Consider the following 24,347-nt stretch of genomic DNA (forward strand, 5'->3'; position numbering starts at 1 on the left):
CTTCCATCAGCAAGGGCATTGAAGATGAAACATGGCTGGGTCTTTCAGTATGACAATGATCCCAAACACACCGCCCGGGCAACGAAGGAGTGGCTTCATAAGAAGCATTTCAAGGTCCTGGAGTGGCCTAGCCAGTCTTCAGATCTCCAGATCCCATAGAAAATCTTTGGAGGGAGTTGAAAGTCTGTGTTGCCCAGCAACAGCCCCAAAACATCACTGCTCTCGAGGAGATCTGCATGGAGGAATGGGCCAAAATACCTGCAACAGTGTGTGAAAACCTTGTGAAGACTTACAGAAAACGTTTGACCTCTGTCATTGTCAACAAAGGCTATATAACAAAGTATTGAGAAACTTTTGTTATTGACCAAATACTTATTTTCCACCATAATTTGCAAATAAATTCATAAACAATCCTACAATGTGATTTTCTGGGGAAAAAAATTATCATTTTGTCTGTCAAAGTTGAAGTGTACCTATGATGAAAATTACAGGCCTCTCATCTTTTTAAGTGGGAGAACTTGCACGATTGGTGGCTGACTAAATACTTTTTTTGCCCCACTGTATAGGCGGCAGCCAATAGAAGGGAATAGAGTAAAGCCGACTGTGCACTATGTAAAGTATGCCATGTCATCTATCCTTGGTATGCAATTATGCCCATGTATAGATCATGTGGTTCTCTGTAGCTCCGTTGGTAGAGCATGGCGCTTGCTATGCCTGGAGAGTGGGTTTGATTCCTGGGACCAGCCATTCGTAAAATGTATGCAAGCATGACTAAGTCTCTTTTGGATAAAAACGTCTGCTAGATGTTATATTATTTTATTCAGGAATATCTAGCAGGTGGGAGAGGCACGTGTTCTTAAGTAAGATAAGAGAAGATCAAAGTTAAACAGGATGTGAAGGTCATAAAGATGAACTTAGCTGGACTTAGCTGATCCAGGGTCTGTTCTTAGAGCGGGGCAGCAGTAAATCTACTGCAGGATTCTTGTCCAGCTAGGATTCGTTGTCCAGCTAGGTTTTTTGTTACAAACGTCTTTTTCTCTTTGCTCTACATTACTGTATAGTAGCTCGGTCTGCTTTTCCAAGCTTATGCAATATGCAAGCATTTGGCAACTCACATCTCCCTCAAAGCCACACTGGCTCTCCTTTAGTAGACTAGACTAGTTTGATTGTGCTTGCCTGGTGTAATGGAACCAATGAAATAGTCCCAGAAGTTCAAACCATGCCCACCTGGCACACCAGGCAGGCTCAATCAAATGATAAAAAAATATTTTTGAAAGAAAACAAATACCATTTATTCCCAGGTCTGAATACCTTTTGAGTGCTTTTCTCTCCCTCCTGCACATTTTCCATTCATTCTCCCCACTGTGAGAAGTGCTTGGTTGACTGATTACCTCTAATGACTAGAACTTAATGTTTTAGTCATTTGAACTTTTTTTCATGACTACTTTGATCCTCTGCCCAGGAATTGTCTGAAATGCTGTGTCATTTTGACCTAATACGCTTTCCTTTCTTTTCTTTAAACCACCCCACTATCGTTTATAGATGTATATCTTTGTTCCTAGTTGTGCTACAGTACAGAGACAGAAGCTTAGGACGTTTCACATAGCCTGGACCCAGATCTGTTTGTGCTGTCTTGCCAACTCCTTTTTATGATCACTATGAGCACGACATTGACCATAGGAGTTGGAAAGGCAGTGCAAACAGATCTGGGACCAGGCTAAGCTTCAGATGCTTAGTAAAGCCTTTGATCATTCTTTGATCGTCCCCCATTGCTCAGCAGCATCCCTCCCAGACAGACAGAGGGTGTATTAGCGAGGCGGCGTAGCTACAGAATGGTAATAATGGTAATAAAGCTGACTGCAGCTGTCACAACTGTCGCAAAGCATCCTGATTCACAGGGATCTGAGTGCCTCCTCTTGCAGACAAGAGGAGACAGACCCAACACTAAGCTTTGCATTGGCTTAATTTACCACTGCAGTAACAGACCATGATGAAGATATGCTCATATTTTAGATTCAGTCGTGAGCCCATGTTAGTCGGAGTCTCAAATGGCGCCCTATTCTCTATATTGTGTTATGTGTCCTTGTCAAAAGTAGTGCACAACAGGGAATAGGGTGCCACTTGGGACACAGAGTTAGTGAATAAAGGGCATGACCCATGCTCACCATTCAGGACTGGCCCTTGACATTTCCACTGTCCACCATATCAACCTGTGATTTTGGGTTTCTGAGAACATTTAGAATTACCTGACCTTTAAATGCCACTCAGTTCATATGTAGCTCTGTTCTGTGTGTTTATAATTGTCTCTGTGTGTGTGTGTGTGTCACATTATCTGTCTGTGTGTCATTATTTTTCTGTTCTGCATTAACCCTTCTCTCTCCCTCCTCATCCAGGGCCTGTCCACAGTGTCCATCGTGCCCTGTGTGGACGCGCGGCCCAGCACCTTGGGCCAGTCCCAGTCCGTCATGAACATCTCCAGGATGTCCCCCAGGATAGAGATTAAGAAGAGGCGGGCCCCCCCGGCCCCCACATCCTGCCAGGGCTGCTACACACTGGAGTCCTACCAGGTGAGAGGGCAACACACACATACACTTCAGGTCATGGTGACCTGTGTTTAGATCAACTATTGCAACATTGGATAAACATTTCCTCTAATCTCTTTGTGCTGTTTGTGGATCTAATATCAATAGTAGTAGTGTTATTTCTCTTCTCGTGGTGTTGTTGTGGGAAATGTTGTTTTTTCACCATGTTATGTTGGCTCTAAAGGTTTTCTCTCCTCCTGTTGGAGAGAATGGGGTTTGTCTGGAACTGTGTGTTGTGGTCATAGTGACCGTTACTAACAGGAACACACTGGTTAATCTGTGAAATGGATTACATCCTAAATGCCACCCTATTCCCTATATAGTGTACTACTTTTGACCAGGATCTACAGTGCTCTGGTTAAAACTAGTGCATTATGTAGGGAATAGGGTGCCATTTGGACACATACTCCTGTAGAGAAGCACAAGGTGTCCACACAGTATTCTGTGTACTACTCACGCTGTTCTTCCAAACAGGATTTAATTTGGGTTTATGTTGTCGTGGCTCCCAGTTTATTTTTTCTCTCGCCTGTCTTATTATACCCTTTTATAGCAACAATTGATAGCCTGTCAGACAATTAAATAAAGTGCCGGATCAGAAGTGTTCAATAAAAGGAGCTGATTGATGTGCTGTTGTTGTTTTTATGCAGTTTTTATGGTAGGGTGCTAGATGTGTTTCTTTTAACTAAACGTCTTGGTAAATCATGGTAGAGTGGTCTGCGAGCAGGCAGCCAGGTTGCACTCAGGCAGCTCGAGATGATTTGATTGACAAGTAAAATGCCTGTTCAGTGGTGCATCGACACGATCTCGAGAGTGGGTTTTGTGTCGGCATTTAAAAAGCCCTAGTGTACACTAACAGACAAACAAACATGCTGTAGCCGAGGCACTTTCAAGGCGCCACATTCCATATGTCTGAAAAGGGTATTAGACACTGTTCAGAAACACCACACTGATGACGTCTGTATCAGTCCGTTCACCCAGAGATAAGCAACACTAGCTGTCCTGTGACTCGCTAGCACGGATGAGACAAAGTGTTGTGTTTGGAAGATGGCTGGCTGCTTGTTGAGACACATGGGCCCGATGTACCCTTTTGTGAGGGTTAGACAAGGACAGAGAGATCAGATGAGGACAGAGTGCCTGAGGGATGGGATGGCTGCTCCTAGGTCTCCTTTCCATGAGCCTGAGTTACTGGTAGGATGGCTATTGTTGTAGTGATGACAATCTGTTCCCCTGGGGTATAACTACACTCTGTATAGCAAAATGTGCTACAGTATATAGAACCTAAAAGGGTTCTTCGGCTGTACCCATAGGAGAACCTTTCGAATAACCCTTTTTGGTTCCAGGTAGAATCCTTTTGGTTCCAAAAAGGGTTCTCTCAGGTCAAATTCTTATGGAACCAAAAAGGGTTCTCCCGGAAACCAAAAATAATCCTTTTGGAACCCTTTTTTCTAAGAATGTTAAACTGGGAATTACCAGGGACCTCACGATTATATTATCACGATGCTTAAGTGCCGATACGATATGTATTGCAATTCAATACTGTGATTTTTATTGCGATTCGGTGTTCCAAATATATTTCTCACCATATGTCTGTTGCAGAGGGACAAGTAGAGAGACATGAGAAAACAAGTGTTGATCAGTCATGGAAATAAAGGTGCTGAAAACAAATTGGCTCCCAATTTAAAAAGAAGATGGAGAACAATTTATGAAGGAAAAATACTGGAGGTTTGGTGCAGGTACAGCCAACTAGTGCACAAATAATATTGCGATATTGTCAAAAACTATATATCGTCAAAAATAACATCCTGATAACTGTATCGATTTATTTTCCCCATCACTAGTTATGACCCTCTATTGATCTCAATACAGTATCAATTTACAACCAATAGTCAAGCCCAAGACCTTCAATCAAATAGCCAACTGGGTTTATCTGGGATCAAGACAAAAAAATTGTGCATCCCAAATTGCACCCTATTCCCTTTTATAGTGCACTTCAAAGGGAATATGGTGCCATTTGGTATGCATACAACATTGTGCTGAAGGAGTGTTTTAAGCTTTTATTAGACAAATAGCTGATATTATGATTTGGACAGGAGTAGGCTAACATTCTGACGAGACAGCACGTGTGCGTGTGTCCGCGTGCAACATTGCACTCGTGTTGATTTTGTCCACCCACACTAGACGCGATCAGGACACACAGGTTGAAATATCAAAACGAACTCTGAACCAACTATATCAATTTGGGGACAGGTCGAAAAGCATTTAACATTTAACAATTTAGCTAGCTAGCTTGCTGTTGCTAGCTAATTTGTCCTGGGATATAAATATTGGGTTGTTATTTTACTTGAAATACACAAGGTCCTCTACTCTGACAATTAATCCACAGATAAAAGGGTAAAAGTTTGTTTCTAGTAATCTCACCTTCAGGCTTCTTCTTCTTCTTCTTCTTTGGACTTTATATGGAGGTTGGCAACCAACTCTAAGTTGCATTACCACTACCGACTGGACTGGAGTGTGGACCTCAGTTCATCTTTCAATCACCCACATGGGTATATACTCCTAAAAACCAATGAGGAGATGGGAGAGGTGGGACTTGCAGCATGTCACGCGTCACAAATAGAACCAAGTTTTATTTTAGCGCCTGGCTACACAGACACTCGCAAACTGTGTGGCTGCAATGATTGCAGTGCTCACGCATGCAACTCGAGTGGTGTGGTCAGCATGTGAGAGGTCATGTAAAGAATGCCTTTTGTGACATGGCCTAGCCTGTCATCCTGAGCTTTCTGCTTCAGTGTTCGGTAATAGGTTTTACACAGGCAAACACACTTGTGTAAGCCTGTTTGGCATGCTGGGAAGGTAAAATCGGGCTTATGCAACAGGGGTCTCTAGTGACAGACAAACTGTTAACATAAACACCAGATTTGGTTCTGAGATTGCAGCAGTGAATGAGGTGTGTTTTGGTGGCACAACATCAAATATGTATAAGTGGGGTGTCGTGTTTCCAGAGGCAGATAGGCGTGAAATCAGCTTGACAGGCTCTTTATGCCAATGTTACTGTACATAGTCAGAGCAGAGGACAGGTGAGGTTGAGGGTTCAACAAACAAAAGTTTGCTGTACATTTTTTGAATCATTTCAACAAATATCTCTTGAGATGAGATGGCATTAACTCAGAAGACCACTGAAAGGGAAGGGGGTTAGGTAGGTTAGGTTAGAATAGTGATTGGTCTAAGAGACTCGGAGCCTACTGTAGGAACTCAGTGTTGTACATGATCATTATAGTACACGCTTGATGCATTTTGTAATAGACATTGAGTAATATGTCTTCCATGGTTCCATTTTTGGGGGGTTCAATCTGCTCACTCCAGGGTAGGGTTGTACAATTACAGTAACTTTCCCAAAATAGCCAGGTTTTCCAGAAATCCTAGTTGGAGAATTCCAGATTCCTTGCTCCTTTTTCCCACCCTGATGCTGGGAATCTTCCAACTATGATTGCTGGAAAACCTGGGAATCTTGGGAAAGTTACCAGAATTTTCCAATCCTACTCTAAGGAGTGTTATTCTTCTCTGAATCTCAGTAGTTGACCTGATCTATTCTCAAGTATTTAAATCAACGGGACACAAGTCATGGAGCCTAGTGAATATCCTCTGTTTTTCTCTGCAGCATGGCTCCTAGTGATGTTGATGTATCGACTCCTGGCTCTGCTTTCAGGGTGGACCTGCCAAGCAGTACAGTCTGAGGCAGCATCCCTATTGGGCCTGGTCAAAAGTTGTGCACTATATAAGGAATAGCGTACCATTTGGGACGTAGCCTCAGACTCCATCCCATCAGGGGGATAGCTGGCAGCACATGCGAAGTGTGATTGATTGAGATGGCTAGCATTACCTGCATAAACTATTCCTTAGGGAGATGTCATAATCTGAACCAAGAGGGGTTTAGTCTTTCATAGCAATCTGTCATTGGCTCTTTGTACTGCAGCGCTATTAATCCACTTTAATGTAGCCTACCGTTTGAATCTGTTTCAGCAAGATACAAGTCATCTGTTTACAATCTTGCGTGGTTTGGATATTTCTACATTGGGCTGATGATACCATTCTCAATAATGGTTGTGGACCCTTTCTAAAAAGAAGAAAGAAAGAAAGAAACTTGAATTCGTGGGAAACCTCAGTTTTGATCAGTAGTGTTTTTTTAAATGTTCCACATTCTGTAAGGTCACACATGATGCCTTTAAGAGGAAGCTTGTGATCTGAGTCATATGTTTGCAATCCCTGTTAGGCCTACATGATTGTTATGCAAGTAAACCATGTGGCTGCAGAACACTGAGTTAGAGTGAGAATGGTTGGTGTGGAAGCCTTAACTTACTCAACGCCTCTCTGAATTGGACTATTCAAGGGGCCTGCCTTGGTTTTTCAGTCCATCTGCTGACAAGACCTCCATTTCCTTTAATCAACACACTCTGTAAATGAAATTCTATCACTTAAGGCCATGCAGGTTATTTTAGGTTGTCTTGTTTCACTTCATGCAAACTTGCTAGTTTATGTATGAGTGATTAGGCAACACTGTGGATGTTTCAGTGTGACAGACTCTGCTGTGGAACAGTGTGATTAAAATAAGTCGGAAACGGAAGCATGGGCAGCTCTAATAGTTTTGAGTGCAGGTTTAGTATGTATCCCAAATGGCACCCCATTCCCTATATAGTACACTACTTTTGACCAGAGCCCTAGTCAAAAGTAGGGCACTATATAGGGTAGTGTTTCCCAACCCTGATCCTCGAGTACCTCCAACAGTACACATTTTTATTGTATCCCTGGACAAGCACACTGGATTCAACTTGTCAAATAATCATCAAGACCTCAATGAGTTGAATGAGCTGTGTTTGTCCAGGGCTACAATGAAAAAGTGTTCTGTTGGGGGTACTCAAGGTCCAGGGTTGGGAAACACTGATATGGGGTACCATTTGGGAGTCTCTCTCTATCATGCTCCTTACCTCTTTCCCTAAGGAAGAAAATGTAGTGTTCTCAGGAACAAAGGAAGAGGCCCCTAATGCCAAAACAAACAGCCCACTGGAACTGTGTAGTCTATCTCTCTGTCTGTCTGTGTGTGTGTGTGTGTGTGTGTGTGTGTGCGTGTGTGTGTGCGTGTGTGTGTGTGTGTGTGTGTGTGTGTGTGTGTGTGTGTGTGTGTGTGTGTGTGTGTGTGTGTGTGTGTGTGTGTGTGTGTGTGTGTGTGTGTGTGTGTGTGTAAATCTAATGAAGTAGTGGTGGCGTCTTCTCACAGAAATGTTGTGGGGAATGTTGTTTTTTCACCATGTTATGTTGGCTCTAATGGGCTTCTCTCCTCCTGTTGGAGATAATGGGGCATGTTTGGAGCTGTGTTTTGTGTTTATGTTCACATTTTAAATCATTATTATTTCCAAATCACAGTCTCACAGTTGTTTTTGAAAGAATTGTTTTGTACCTCAAAGAATGACAAAAAACCTAGGCCTTGTTGTGGTTTTATGTTAGAATGTAATCTTAACCTTAACCAGACAAAGTAATATCCAGCACTGATAAAGATTATATAATGGACCTATTTTCACTACAGTTGCCACAGAGTAGTCCACACTTCATCTACATTGGTTCTCTATTTGAAGTGGACTAATGCCATGAGCACTGATATACTTTTACTTTGGTGTGTGTGTGGTCTGACCATAAAGAGCCTGTAAATTCACTGTGCCAGCTCTGGAGCGGTGTGCTGTGTTGAGTAATTAAAAAGCTGGAGCTTTGGCAGCCAGGGGACTGAGCCTGCATCCCCAATAAGCACCTTATTCACGTAATAGTACACTACTTTTGACCAGGGCCCATAGAGCTCTAGTCTAACGTAGTGCACTATGGGTCCCTTTTGTGACATAGACCAAGTCAACCATTAAGGAGTGAGCTAGCATTCCTGCAGGATTAGGTGGTAGAAAAGCTATAGAAATATTTGACTGAATGACAGCATTGAGTGGCAGCACATCAGTGTATAGTAAATGTGATTTGATGCCAGTCTGTGATATAGAGTTAGTAGAGCGCTGCAAGTGGTAGGTAGGCAAGTCTGACTGGGTGAGAGAGTGCACAGCAGTTTGGGCATGGCTCATGGAAAATCACCTCCTTGAGAAATCACCTCCACCACCTTGAAATTGCGATGAAAGTAGCAACAAGCCATAACAAATGATTTGTCAAACTTTTTTATTTTTATTGCTTGAATGTGGTTGAAAGTCAGAATGTCCTTGTTTTATTTTTATATTCTAAGAAAATGCTTGTGGTGTTTCTCTGGGATTGAGGATTGTGGTTGGAACGCTGTGTTACTTACTGCCCACCACCTTGCACTTCTTTACAGAGGTAGAGTTGCATAAACTCCCTGAACTGTATATGCACCTCCACCATCACACCACCATTCATATTTGTCCGTCTCTGGCATACCATAGCATGTGGGGCAAAGTTGAAGCTGTAATGGAGGACTGACTGGGATATGAAGATGTTTGCGTGTGCGTGCGCACGTGTGTGACTGATTGGCTGCTCTTCAGAGTGAAAGACAATACTGTGCAGCCCAGTGCAGCAGAACGAAGCGACAGCGTCCTCTCAGACTAATCATGCTATTCTCTATGAATGCTCCATACTACTGTTGTACTGGAGTGTAAACATACCAGGGGAATTGATTGTGTTGCTCTGCTATAGATTACGGTTTAAAGTGACTGAGTGGTGCACTTTGGGATTTAGAGGAGCCAACTTAAGTCTGGGGAACATGTACATAAGATTGGCCAAACGGAGACCAAAACTTCCCTTGCTTAGTATATTTAATAACCCTGCATGGCAATGGTTTAGCTCCCGTCTAAATCTGATATATATGTTGGAAGCATAACGACAGCAATATAAACCGTTTGCACACACACTTTAGAGAGTGGTGAATATTTCTCATTGGACCATACATTTACTGCATAGTTTTGAGACAGTGAGTTGTCAGGTCAACTTTGTGGATCTAATGGAGCATGTAAGATGAGGAAGCATGGGGAGTTACAGTCTGTCAGTGGTAGAGGGAATAGTAATACCAGGGTAATGGCTGTCTGTCTCTGCCATGAAGATAGAGGGCTCTGGATGACTACTTTAAAATGGAGATAGCCCTCAATGGGGCTAGCCATGCTGTCACACAGGATGCCATTTGCAAGGATAGAACGTGTGCTGTCTTTCCATATCTACGGTCTCTGTACTGGAGGCCTGGGTCATTGAGTTCAAAGACAGCTCACCAGTTGACACGCGGAGAGACGACAGTAGTGGAACAGACAGTTTGTAGCAGGAGGGAAAATTTGTTGAAGATAGAAGGAAGCGTTGACCCATTTTAATACATTGTCTTCACATTTGAGAATTGTTTTTCTTCACCTTTGTATCAGATTTGCACACACACAGAGTTGAGGCTGAGGCAAATATATGGTCATTTGTTTCTTCACGAACTTGATCGGTGCTGTCACACACATTAAATATTTAGACATCAAAGTTCACCCTTGCGTAGATGATATGTGCAACCATAGAAAAGGTGAGGAACGCCTTTGTGAAGAGGTTTATGCACTCCCGACCCCAACTCACGCACCACCTTTTTGTTCAATGTAAGGCTTTAGGTCACACACATTATGGTCAAATAGGATTCCCATGCAAAGGTTTGAAGTACCCGCCAAACACAGTTGGAAGTGTTTTTATGTCCATGCCTTCAGGATCAGAGGACATGTTGAGGTTAAAGGGATTACACATTGTTTTGTTGTATAAGGAAGCAATAATATCCCTTTCAGTAGGAGCAAACTAAGCAATGGGGCTGCCCATGCTGTGCTGTCTTTCCATATCGATGGTCTCTGTGCTGGAGACCTGAGTCATTGAGTTCATAAACAGCTCACCAGTTGACATGCAGACAGATGATAGTAGTAGTACAGACAGTTTGTAGCAGGGGGGAAATTAGTCGAAGATATAAGGAAGTGTTGACCCATTTTAATTAGGGCTGGGAATTGCCAGGGACCTCATGATACAATATTATCACGACACGTAGGTGCCGATACAATATGTATTGCAATTCTCACTGTGGTGGCAGAATGTTCCACATCACCATTCTATAGTATTGCAATTTGATATTGCGATTAAATGTTCCAAACATATTGCTCACTATAAGTCTGCTGCAGAGAGACAAGAGCATGAGAATGAGTTTTGATCAGTCATGGAAATAAAATGGCTGAAAACATGTTGGCTCACTATTTAAAAAGACGATGGAGAACAAGCTACAGGATGAAAAATACCGGAGTTTTGGCACAGGTACAGCCGACTAGCGCAAGCTAACGCTACCTAGCAAAAAAAACTATTATAATATACACGAATCACCTTGCCATTCAAAAGTTTGGGGTCACTTATACCATTTCTTGTTTTTGAAAGAAAATCACATTTTCTGTCCATTTAAAATATCAAATTGCTCAGAAATACAGTGAAAACATTGTTAATGCTGTAAATGACTATTGTAGCTGGCGATGGCTTTAAAAAAAAATGTTTTAATGGAATATCTACGTAGGCGTACAGAGGCCCAACCATCACCCCTGTGTTCCAATGGCACGTGTTAGCTAATCCAAGTTTATAATTTTAAAAGGCCAATTGATCACTAGAAAAACATTTTGCAATTGTTAGCACAGCTGAAAACTGTTGTTCTGATTAAAGAAGCAAACTGGCCTTCTTTAGACTAGTTGAGTATCTGGAGCATCAGCATTTGTGGGTTCGATTACAGGCTCAAAATGGCCAGAAACAAAGAACTTTCTTCTGAAACTCGTCAGTCTATTCTTGTTCTGAGAAATGAAGGCTATTCCATGCAAGAAATTGCCAAGAAACTGAAGAACTCGTACAACGCTGTGTACTACTCCCTTCACAGAACAGCGCAAACTGTCTCTAACCAGAATAGAATGAGGAGTGGGAGGCCCCGGTGCACAACTGAGCAAGAGGACAAGTACATTAGAGTGTCTAGTTTGAGAAACAGACGCCTCACAAGTCCTCAACTGGCAGCTTCATGAAATAGTATCCGCAAAACACCAGTCTCAACGTCAACAGTGAAGAGGCGACTCCAGGATGCTGGCCTTCTTAACGTCCGACTTCAACTGTGTGTATATATAGTGCCCTTTTCACATTTTGTTGTGTTACAAAGTGAGATTAAAATGTATTTGTCATTTTTTGGTCAATGATCTACACAAAATACTCTGTCAAAGTGTGAGAAATTTTAACAATTAAAACAGTTCAAACAAATATGAAGAATAAAACACTAATATACTGTATATACTAAAGTATTCAACCCGCTGATTCAATATACTGTATGTTAGAATCACCTTTGGCAGTAGTTACAGCTGTGAGTCTTTCTGGGTAAGTCTCTAAGAGCTTTCCACACCTGGATTGTGCAACATTTGCCCATTTATTATCTTCAAAAGTCTTCAACCTATTTCAAATGGGTCATTGCTAGACAACCATTTTCAGGTCTTGCCATAGATTTTCAAGCAGACTTAAGTCAAAACTGTAACTCGGCCACTCAGGAACATTCACTGTCTTCTTGATAAGCAACTCCAGTGTAGATTTAGCCTTGTTTTAGGTTATTGTCCTGCTGAAAAGTTGAATTAATCTCTGTGTCTGGTGGTAGCAGACTGAACCAGCTTTTCCTCTTGGATTTTGCCTGTGCTTTGCTCCATTCTGTTTATTTTTTATCCTGGAAAACATGCCAGTCCTTAATGACTACAGGCATTCCCATAACATGGTGCAGTCACCACTATGCTTGAAAATATGTAGATTGGTACTCAGTGGGTCTCCCGAGTGGCGCAGTGGTCTAAGGCAGTGCTAGCTGTGTCACTAGAGATTCTGGGTTCGAGTCCAGGCTCTGTCGCAGCTGGCCGCGGCCGGGAGACCCATGGGCGATGCACAATTGGTCCAGCGTCGTCCGGGTTAGGGGAGGGTTTGGACGGCAGGGATGTCCTTGTCCCATCGCACACTAGTGACTCCTGTGGCGGGCCGGACGGAGTGCACGCTGACACGGTCGCCAGGTGTACGGTGTTTCCTCCGACACATTGGTGCGGCTGGCTTCCGGGTTAAGTGGGGCACGGTGTCATGAAGCAGTGCGGCTTGGTTGGTTTGTGTTTCGGAGGATGCACGGCTCTCGTCCTTCGCCTCTCTCGAGTCCGTATGGGAGTTGCAGCAATGAGACGCAGCAATGCTTTTCAACATTTTCTGAAGTATTACTTTATTGCCTTGTTGCAAACAGGATGCAAGTTTTGAAATATTTTTATTCTCTACAGGTTTCCTTCTTTTCACTTTGTCAATTAGATTAGTACTGTGGAGTAACTTTCCATCCTCAGTTTTCTCCTATCACAACTATTTTGAGATGAGGCTAATGCGCCCAAACTCACACCTTTTTTGATCAATGTGAAGCTTTAGGTCACATACAACATTACAGTCAAATAGGATTCATGGGCATCGAAGAAAACACCAGGTAAAAAACCTATGGGTCATGTTCGATTCTGATCTAAATTTCGAATCACACATTAAGAATGTGACCAAAATAGCTTTTTACCACCTGAGGAACATTGCCACGGTGCGGCTGTTTCGATCTCAGGATGATACAGAGAGACTCATCCATACTTTTGTTACAAGCAGGCTTGACTACTGCAATGCTCTCCTGTCTGGTCTATGCTCTCCTGTCTGGTCTACCCAAGAAAGTCACTGGTCAACTGCAAAACAAACAGAATCCTGCAACATGGGTACTGCCCAAGACCAGACGGAGAGCCCACATTACACCGGTTTTAAAGTCAATGCACTGGCTGCTAGTGCACTTCTATTGGTTTTTAAATCAATCCACGATTGTGCACCCCAATACATGTCAGACATGCTTTTAAGTAATGTACTCCGTAGGTCCCTCAGGTCCTCTGGCACTGGCCTTTTAACTATCCCAAAGCCTAGAACCAAGAGGCATGGAGAGGTAGCCTTTAGTTACTATGCCCCCAGCCTCTGGAATAGCCTGACATACAGTGCCTTGCGAAAGTATTCGGCCCCCTTGAACTTTGCGACCTTTTGCCACATTTCAGGCTTCAAACATAAAGATATAAAACTGTATTTTTTTGTGAAGAATCAACAACAAGTGGGACACAATCATGAAGTGGAACGACATTTATTGGATATTTCAAACTTTTTTAACAAATCAAAAACTGAAAAATTGAGCCTGCAAAATGATTCAGCCCCCTTAAGTTAATACTTTGTAGCGCCACCTTTTGCTGCGATTACAGCTGTAAGTCGCTTGGGGTATGTCTCTATCAGTTTTGCACATCGAGAGACTGAATTTTTTTCCCATTACTCCTTGCAAAACAGCTCGAGCTCAGTGAGGTTGGATGGAGAGCATTTGTGAACAGCAGTTTTCAGTTCTTTCCACAGATTCTCGATTGGATTCAGGTCTGGACTTTGATTTGGCCATTCTAACACCTGGATATGTTTATTTTTGAACCATTCCATTGTAGATTTTGCTTTATGTTTTGGATCATTGTCTTGTTGGAAGACAAATCTCCGTCCCAGTCTCAGGTCTTTTGCAGACTCCATCAGGTTTTCTTCCAGAATGGTCCTGTATTTGGCTCCATCCATCTTCCCATCAATTTTAACCTTCTTCCCTGTCCCCGCTGAAGAAAAGCAGGCCCAAACCATGATGCTACCACCACCATGTTTGACAGTGGGGATGGTGTGTTCAGGGTGATGCGCTGTGTTGCTTTTACGCCAAAAAGTTCAATTTTGGTTTCATCTGACCAGAGCACCTTCTTCCCCATGTTTGGTGTGTCTCCCAGGTGGCTTGTGGCAAACTTTAAACCACACTTTTTATGGATATCTTTAAGAAATGGCTTTCTTCTTGCCACTCTTCCATAAAGGCCAGATTTGTGCAATATACGACTGATTGTTGTCCTATGGACAGAGTCTCCCACCTCAGCTGTAGATATCTGCAATTCATCCAGAGTGATCATGGGCCTCTTGGCTGCATCTCTGATCAGTCTTCTCCTTGTATGAGCTGAAAGTTTAGAGGGACGGCCAGGTCTTGGTAGATTTGCAGTGGTCTGATACTCCTTCCATTTCAATATTATCGCTTGCACAGTGCTCCTTGGGATGTTTAAAGCTTGGGAAATCTTTTTGTATCCAAATCCGACTTTAAACTTCTTCACAACAGTATCTCGGACCTGCCTGGTGTGTTCTTTGTTCTTCATGATGCTCTCTGCGCTTTTAACGGACCTCTGAGACTATCACAGTGCAGGTGCATTTATACGGAGACTTGATTACACACAGGTGGATTGTATTTATCATCATTAGTCATTTAGGTCAACATTGGATCATTCAGAGATCCTCACTGAACTTCTGGAGAGAGTTTGCTGCACTGAAAGTAAAGGGGCTGAATAATTTTGCACGCCCAATCTTTCAGTTTTTGATTTGTTAAAAAAGTTTGAAATATCCAATAAATGTCGTTCCACTTCATGATTGTGTCCCACTTGTTGTTGATTCTTCACAAAAAAATACAGTTTTATATCTTTATGTTTGAAGCCTGAAATGTGGCAAAAGGTCGCAAAGATCAAGGGGGCCGAATACTTTCGCAAGGCACTGTATTTAAGAGATCTTAAAACACCCCTTGAAACACACATTTTCCTTAGGCTGCTTTTTTAGTGTTTCAGTTTTTATTGTTCTAATGTTTTGTTGTCGTTTTAGTTGTGATTTCTCCTGTGAAGCACCCTGCATTGCATTAATGTCTGAAATGTGCTATATAAATAAAGCTTGATTTGAAGTGGCCACCAAACACATTTAGTGTTTTTATCTCCATGCCTCCAGGATCAGAGGACATGTTGAGATTAAATGGGTCACACATTGTTTTGTTGTATAAGGAAGCAATAATACCCCTTTCAGTAACAGCAAACAAATAAACACGGAACACTTAGATATTTTGACTGATAGTCTGACTGACAGGCAAAGTTCCATAATCCATACAATTCATTTAATCTTTAAAAGGTATTAATAACTTAAAGCTACAATATGTAACTTTTTGGCGATCCGACCAAATTCACATAGAAATGTTAGTTATGTCATTCTCAATGAAAGCCTAACAAGCAGTTGATCTGTTCTATGTGCTCTATTTGTATGATTCCCATTCTTAAGTTATGTTTTTGCATCTTTTATTTTTGGTTTTGTACACCTGCTTCAACTGCTGTAAATACAGTATTTTTGGTTATGGAAAATATATTTCACACCGGCTTAGATGGTACAATGACTTTCTAAACAATGATTGCTTGTTTTGTAACAGATTCAAATTTTAGCAACCAGGAAATGGAGACACGGTTTCTGTGTACTGCACCTTTTTAATAATGATAATGAGCAGTGATGATGTCCAAGAATAAATGGTTTATAGGGTATATTGTCACGGCTAGGGGGAGTTGTTAAGCCCGAGACTCATTACTCTCTCTCTCTCTCTCTCTCCCTCTCTCAGGTGTCTCCTGACTCAGAGAGTACACTGAGGAAGAGGAAGGCCCCGGCACCCCCTCCTACCCCTACTACCTCTGTTACCCCAGCTCCTAGCACCCCAGCACCTTTCATCTCTGCCCAGATGGCCCCCTCTCCCTCCCCAGCCCCCAGCTCTCCTACCCCCAGCCTGCCTGCGGAGGAGGACTCTGGCTCTGAGCTGAGCAATGGGTCTGTCTACAGCAGCAGCAGTAGCAGTAGTGGGGTCGCCGCCGGCACCTCTGTCGCTGACACCTCAATGAACGACTCTGACTCCGCCTCCAGCAGGGCTGATGTGTCCAAGCCCGGCCCTGATTCCACCCCCAGCAGCAGTGCTGCCATGGCTGACTCCTCCCAAGACTCCGCCCCCAGCAAGGTTGACACCGGCCCCAGGAGCAAGACTATGATCAATGTCGCCTCTTACTCCGCCCCTACCAGCAAGGTTGAAAAGGTTGACTCCACCCCCAGCAGCAACGCTGACAAGGCCAAGCCCACCCCCTACTTGTCCCGCAGTACCACACCAGAGGAGACCAGAGGAGAATCTGCTCTTGGCCTGAAACTAGACGAGACGGAGAACAACCGACACAGCGCCATGGGTCAGTATCATCAGTACATATATAGTCAATGTAAATAGGCGATTGAGTTTTCTCTCCCGTCAACCAGGCTGTTCCAGTCACAGTGTTCAGCGGTAGATGAAGGGACAGAACGTGCTTAATTATAGCAGTCATATAACAGTGTAACAACCCTTGCCTAGGTAGGTTCCTTAATGATCTCCTCCAACTGGTTTTACCGAATTGGAGAACACCCGCAAGGATTGTTGCACTACTACCGCTTTTCACTATAACAGGTTCCCCTCAACCTGAACTGAGTTGCTGGTGGTAGACATGATACTTGTACAGACATTTAGCCAGTAGAGACCCAAGGCAGCATAAACTAAATAACCCCCGCGTCACAGGACAGGAGTTGGCCGGGATTGCAGCGCTGTAGATTTGATTGCCTTACGTTTGTACAATCTGTCCTCAGTAAACCAGGTGAAATAGCATAGCTATTAGCCTCACTATTCCTATTGATGCACTGTAGTGTAGAATTTGACATTTCTCCATCCTAAAAGAATCACTGTACTACCTAATCTAACAAGGGAACAAAATGCACAAGACTAGAGTTATATCGATTGTGTCTTTTCTTGAAGCGGGTTGAAGCGGACAATATTTATTTAGCTTGGCGGGGTTGAGGGATGAAGTGTTTAGTGCAGTGGACGCACTTAAAGCAGACAGCTCTGAGGAGTTGATTTATAGACCTGGGTGTGCCTCCCTCCCCTCTGCTATTCCCAAGACACTGTGCAGAACAAATATACTTCTGCTGGGAAGACCCTGTCAGACCCACAGACCTACAGTGGCTTGTAAAAGTATTCACACCCTTGGCATTTTTCCTATTTTGATGCCTTACAACCTGGAATTAAAATCGCAGCAATTACAGCTGCAAGACTCTTGGGATATGTCTCTATAAGCTTGGCACATCTAGCAACTGGGATTTTTCTCCATTATTCAAGGCAAAACTGCTCCAGCTCCTTCAAGTTGGATGGGTTCCGCTGATATACAGCAATCTTTAAGTCATACCACATATTCTCAATTGGATTGAGGTCTGAGCTTTGACTAGGCCATTCCAAGACATTTAAATGTTTCCCCTTAAACCACTTGAGTGCTGCTTTAACAGTATACTTAGGGTCATTGTCCTGCTGGAAGGTGAACACCAAACATGTTTGCTTATTGTTTTCTTTAAGCAATGGCTTTTTTCTGGCCACTCTTCCATAAAGCCCAGCTCTGTGGAGTGTACGGCTTAAAGGGGTCCTATGGACAGATACTCTAATCTCCGCTGTGGAGCTTTTCAGCTCCTTCAGGGTTATCTTTGGTCTCTTTGTTGCCTCTCTGATTAATGCCCTCCTTGCCTGGTCTGTGAGTTTATGGTGGGCGGCCCTCTCTTTGCATGTTTGTTGTGGTGCCATATTCTTTCAATTTTTTAATAACGGATTTAATGGTGCTCCATGGGATGTTCAAACATTCTGATATTTTTTTATAACCCAACCCTGATCTGTACTTCTCCACAACTTTGTCCATGACCTGTTTGGAGAGCTTCTTGGTCTTCATGGTGCCGCTTGCTTGGTGGTGCCCCTTGCTTAGTGGTGTTGCAGCCTCTGGGGCCTTTCAGAACAGGTGTATATATATACTGAGATCCTGTGACCGATCATGTGACACTTAAATAAAGTCCACCTGTGTGCAATCTAACTAATTATATTACTTTTTTAAGGTAATTGGTTGCACCAGATCTTATTTAGAGGCTTCATAGCAAAGGGGGTGAATACATATGCACAAACCACTTCTCATTTTTTCATTTTCTTAAAAAGAAAAAAAATTGAAACAAGTTTTTTTTTTTTTTTCATTTCACTTCAGCAATTTGGACTATTTTGTGTATGTCCATTACATGAATTCCAAATAAAAATCCATTTAAATTACAGGTTGTAATGCAACAAAATGGGGACAACGCCAAGAGGGATGAATTATTTTGCAAGGCACTGTATCTATTAGACTTCTGCTGTGAAGACCCTGTCAGAACCACAGAGCTATATGTTGCTCACAAGGCAGAACAACTAGACTTCCCCAAAGCATAACAAAACATATCATTATGTTCTGGAGTTGTATATTTGTGATTGTACATCACCGGTTGTACAGTCTGTAAAATAAATAGATGACATGCATCAATTAGGGATGATGTACTACAGGGATTTTAGATGTTTCCCCTAATTTAACCCCTGTGGGCTAAAGATAATCGTTGTTTATGTTCTAGAATGTATGTGAGCGCAGTTGTTTCCTGCCTCTCCAGCTGTGTGAAGAGAGAACCTCTATTGGCTCTGTTAGCAGGAGTAGTGCAACCCAGACATTACTTTCCTCTCTCACATGGCACACTGCTCCTGTGCTCTTTTCCTCTTTTCGTCTGTTCTCTCTCTCTCTGTATTTCTCTCTCTCTGTATTTCTCTCTCTCTGTATTTCTCTCTCTCTCTCTGTATTTCTCTCTCTCTGTATTTCTCTCTCTCTGTATTTCTCTCTCTCTCTCTCTCTCTATTTCTCTCTCTCTGTATTTCTCTCTCTCTCTCTGTATTTCTCTCTCTCTCTCTCTGTATTTCTCTCTCTCTGTATTTCTCTCTCTCTCTCTCTCTCTCTCTCTCTCTTTTTTTAAAATTTTATTTGATTTATTTATATAGTGGGAAAAAAACAGTCCCTCGACCCAATTGTAAATGTTTGGCTCAGGCACAGAGGTGGTCTCTCTAATAGATGGTTTTTGGATCGTTGATTCTCATCTTAAGATACATTTTCTGTCCGAAAATAAACAGGAGATTTCAACACACTCAATTGGGGCTGTTTCAATCAATCCACGCACCTGTGTGCGCGTGCTGTGTGCGCGTGCTCGCGCATGTCCCCTCAGTGTTTCTAAAGGGCCTGTAGGTCTTCTGTTAGCCTCTGAAGGGTGTGTTTCTTACCCTACGTCTTACTTTATCTTGAATGTGCTGACAATAGGGAATCTGTCATTTTAATCTGCTGTGTGCGGTTAAGTCCCGTAGCTAGGTACATATTTTTGTCACACTTGGAACGCAGTTAGTCATCTAAAGGGGATGAGGCGCAGAGTTAGTCAGTCACTCCAACGGGCCAGCTCTACTCCATGTGGTCCATCAGCTGCTGAGTAAGGGATGTGTGAGGCATACGTTGACATATTGCTCACATCACTCAGCACTGGCTGCAATTACATCAGCCTGTAACTGGTTTTATCCCAATTGGCACCCTGTTCCCTTATAGGGCACTATTTATGGTTAGAGGCCTATGGGCCCAGGTCAAAAGTAGTGCACTATATAGGTAATAGGGTTCTATTTAGGACCAACAAACAGTTACACCCCGTGGCAGGCCGTTCTGCTCCAGTCCACACAGTGCCATCAGTCTTTCTGTGAGATCATAATCACAAAGATTTCTCTGAATGTTTCTCTGAGTTTACTGCTGCTGTGTGCCCATACTATGTGTGTGATCACTGATATGAGTCAAAGCAGATCCTCTTTTAAATGGAACTCCCAGATGACAATATTCTGAAAATCTATAGTCAACTGTTGACTAAGTTTGATTAACCTGTTGCGTCGAGCAATCCCGTATCCGGGAGCGTAATTATAGCCTCAAGCTCATTACCATAACGCAACGTTAACTATTTATGAAAATCGCAAATGAAATTAAATAAATATATTGGCTCACAAGCTTAGCCTTTTGTTTACAACACTGTCATCTCAGATTTTCAAAATATGCTTTTCAACCATAGCTACACAAGCATTTGTGTAAGAGTATTGATAGCTAGCATAGCATTAAGCCTAGCATTCAGCAGGCAACATTTTCACAAAAACAAGAAAAGCTTTCAAATAAAATAATTTACCTTTGAAGAACTTCGGATGTTTTCAATGAGGAGACTCTCAGTTTGATAGCAAATGTTTAGTTTTTCCAAAAATATTATTTGTGTAGGAGAAATCGCTCCGTTTTGTTCATCACGTTTGGCTAAGATAAAAACCCGAAAATTCAGTCATTACAACGCCGAACCTTTTTCCAAATTAACTCCATAATATCGACAGAAACATGGCAAACGTTGTTTAGAATCAATCCTCAAGGTGTTTTTCACATATCTATTCGATGATAAGTCATTCGTGGCAGTTTGGTTTCTCCTCTGAAGCAAATGGTAAAATAGACGCAGCTGGAGATTACGCAATAATTGCAACGGAGGACACCAACCGGAGCACCTGGTAAATGTAGTCTCTTATGGTCAATCTTCCAATGATATGCCTACAAATACGTCACAATGCTGCAGACACCTTGGGGAAATGACAGAAAGTGTAGGCTCACTCTTTGCGCATTCACAGCCATATAAGGAGACATTGGAACAAAGCGCATTCAAAATCTGGGGCATTTCCTGTTTGAAATTTCATCTTGGTTTCGCCTGTAGCATCAGTTCTGTGGCACTCACAGATAATATCTTTGCAGATATGGAAACGTCAGAGTGTTTTCTTTCCAAAGCTGTCAATTATATGCATAGTCGAGCATCTTTTCGTGACAAAATATCTTGTTTAAAACGGGAACGTTTTTTAATCCATAAATTAAAAGAGCGCCCCCTATATCCAAGAAGTTAAACACCGTTACATAAAACACCAGATATGGAGATTCTTGTTTTGTCAAGTGGTCTACTGTTCTGAAACCCCCTGGATGTTTTGATTGATGCAACAGTCAGCGTTTGAGCTGGCCACACTGTTTCTTCACAGAAATATTTTGTACAAACACAGTCCTTACAAAGTTATGTCCTGAATGTGACCAGTTTATTTTTGGCTGCAATGTTCAGACATTCACAGAAGTAGCGGCAGCATAACACAATCATCCAAACCGGAAAATGTAGACGACATTAATCCTAGCGCTAACTGAGGAAAGATTGACGTAACACAAGCAGTCATAGTTAGCTAACAGAAACCACAATGTGAATTAACTAATATAAATAACTATTTACAATTCATCACGTCAGCTCACCATTGATCAAAATAATTGAGTTAAACACTTTCTAAAAATCGAATGTAATCCGGCGATGGGTAGTGTGTGCACGCCACCCAGTTTGTTTTTCCGCGTCAACCAAAGATAAGAAGTAGGAGTTTGGTCTGTTTGCAGTATGCATGTTGAAGGGGATGTGTTATGATCATTCACTTCCCTTCATTCACTTCTGGAAGTTTACTCGAAAGATGAGTGAACTATTCCTTCACCTCATTATAACATATTTTGTCTGACAGATGTTTACGTGACACCCAGAATGCATTGTATAATGTCAACAAACATGGCATCACACTTAGCTGGCAAATAGCTTAGCTATCATAATCAGTACAACATTCAAAAAAGTATTTTACACATATCAAAGGTGTCCATTACAATCTATGCAATAATCAGAGTGCATTATTTGTAAACTGTACTTGAAAACATGTGAATAAAACTGGAAATACATTATGCTGTATGCTACAGTAGAAAAGACAACACGATATACAGAAAATAAGGCACTTACTTTGATAGGAACGCACACATGTCCGAAGTTGTTATTTGTAAGGAAAACAACAATGAAGTCAATGCGAGCGCCAGCCAGAAAATGTGCCAGGGGGATAAAGTTTGTGCAAGACTGCGCAAATATCTGCATATTTGATCTGTGGAAACACTGGGGAGGTGCTTGAGCTCTCATCGAAGAGAAAAGTTTGTCCGGCTCAGTAGTAAAGCCTCAAACATATATTGTCCGCAACAGTGAAATGGGCTACTTTTATGTGAATTAATGAGGAGGAGGAACACACCTCAATTCATACCGTTGTTAGAAAATAATTAGAAATTGACAGGTTGAAACAGCCTATAGATAATTAGCAGGCAGCGTGGGTTAACTGTCCTGTTGTGCATCAATCACATTTTGGAACAGTGCATACTACTTAAATTGGCCCGACCAACCAGTGCTCCCGCACATTGGCTATCTGCATTGTGTCCCACCACCCGCCAACCCCTCTTTTTACGCTTCTGCTACTCTCTGTTCATCATATATGCATAGTCACTTTAACGATACCTACATTTATATACTACCTCAATAAGCCTGACTAACATGTGTCTGTATATAGCCTTGCTGTTGTCTTTTTACTGTTTTATTTCTTTACTTACCTACACACACATGCATACCTTTTTTTCCCGCACCATTGGTTAGAACCTGTAAATAAGCATTTCACTGTTGTATTCGGCGCACGTAACAAATCAACTTTGATTCTGACATCCAGTGCATACAACAACTCACGCTGGGGCGACCGTTAGAGATATTTGGAACTCACAGGTGAAAAGGTTAAAACTGCAACATTTTCTGTGAACAATAGCATGAGATTCACTATCAAATAGCATTTTTTTTTTGTTATCTGACCCATGACAAAAAGTGTAGAATTGCCGTAAATTAGCTTTAAAATTGCAGCATATTTTCAGAGCCTCATGACAAAATGTGTAGACTAGCTTTACAAAACTTAAAATTCTTTGGACACAAAATGTGTTGCATATTTTCAGAGCCTTTCAGAGCCTGGAGTCTGGGGCATAGAGTCTGATGTTATCTCTGCTCTGTTTAAGGGGCTCTGATTAGAGACTCTGATCAGCAAGCAACACAATTGCCACTGAGAGGCTTCCACTCAAGCGAGTAGCTATACTGTACTTTCTCCACATACATTAAGCAGTTATAAGCAGCTTTCAGTTATTTGTTAATGTATCCATTCATTGATTGTCTTGTGTATTTTGCTTATTGTTTAATAATGTAAAATTTTTTTTTTTTTTAAATCTTTCTGCACAGTATGATGAACAAAGGCAATATAATTTAAGCTTATTGATTTCCCCCATTCCCCCATTCTGCATCCTTCCTTTTCTTTAGGTGCTGAGTGTCCAGTGCCACTCAAACCTCTGCGAACCCCAGTACGGGAGCCCCCCCAGTTAGTCATCCCCCCACCCCCGCAGTACCCTCCCCCTCCCTCAGACCCAGACTCCCCCGATGCCTCACCAGAGAGCCACGGGGAGGAGGCCCCTCAGTGTAGGTCTCTCATCCCAGCTGACCTCCTCTACTGTTGGGCTGCCTTTCCCTCCGGCAGCCAGCCACTCTCCTTCCAACCTTCATGTCTTCCTCTAACTCCTCTCCTTTTTCAGTGCTGCTTCCCTCCCTGAACTTCATAGTTGTTGTTGAATGTCCTGTGTGGCTCAGTTGGTAGACCATGGTGCTTGCAATGCCAATGTCGTGGGTTTGAGTCCCAGAGGGGACCAGTACAAAAATATATATATATATATATATGAAAATGTATGCACTAAGTTGCTCTGGATCAGAGCTTCTGCTAAATGACAAGAATGTTCAAATCAATCTGTGTGTATCACAGTTTTCCCTCTTAACGTGTAGTCCGGCTCATGTGGACATTCTATCCAGGCTTGCCACGTCGTTCATCTCCTTTGCAGCCAGTTAAACAGTTACGAGGCCTCCTTTATAACAGACAGGCTGATAGGCAAGCTGAGCCCAATGCTGAAGGTCAGCTGTGACAGTGAAGTTCCTTTTATCCCAAATGGTACCCTATTCTCTATATAATGCTCTTCTTTTGACCAGGGCCTATAGGGCTCTGTTCAAAAGTAATGCACTATATAGGGA

The 24,347-nt window shown here is 42.3% G+C and overlaps 1 protein-coding gene across 1 annotated transcript in view; it reads left to right on the forward strand.

Annotated features, from left to right (window-relative positions):
- The window catches only part of LOC115140954 (protein cordon-bleu-like), a 66,071-nt gene that overhangs the window by 29,322 nt on the left and 12,402 nt on the right, over positions 1 to 24,347 (forward strand). The window contains exons 9-10 of the mRNA XM_065027193.1: positions 2,394 to 2,567; positions 16,096 to 16,702. Of these exons, the coding sequence (XP_064883265.1) occupies positions 2,394 to 2,567; positions 16,096 to 16,702 (781 nt within the window). The remainder of the gene's footprint in view (positions 1 to 2,393; positions 2,568 to 16,095; positions 16,703 to 24,347) is intronic.

Source organism: Oncorhynchus nerka, linkage group LG14 (assembly GCF_034236695.1).
Source record: "Oncorhynchus nerka isolate Pitt River linkage group LG14, Oner_Uvic_2.0, whole genome shotgun sequence".
NCBI classification, from domain to species: domain Eukaryota; kingdom Metazoa; phylum Chordata; class Actinopteri; order Salmoniformes; family Salmonidae; genus Oncorhynchus; species Oncorhynchus nerka.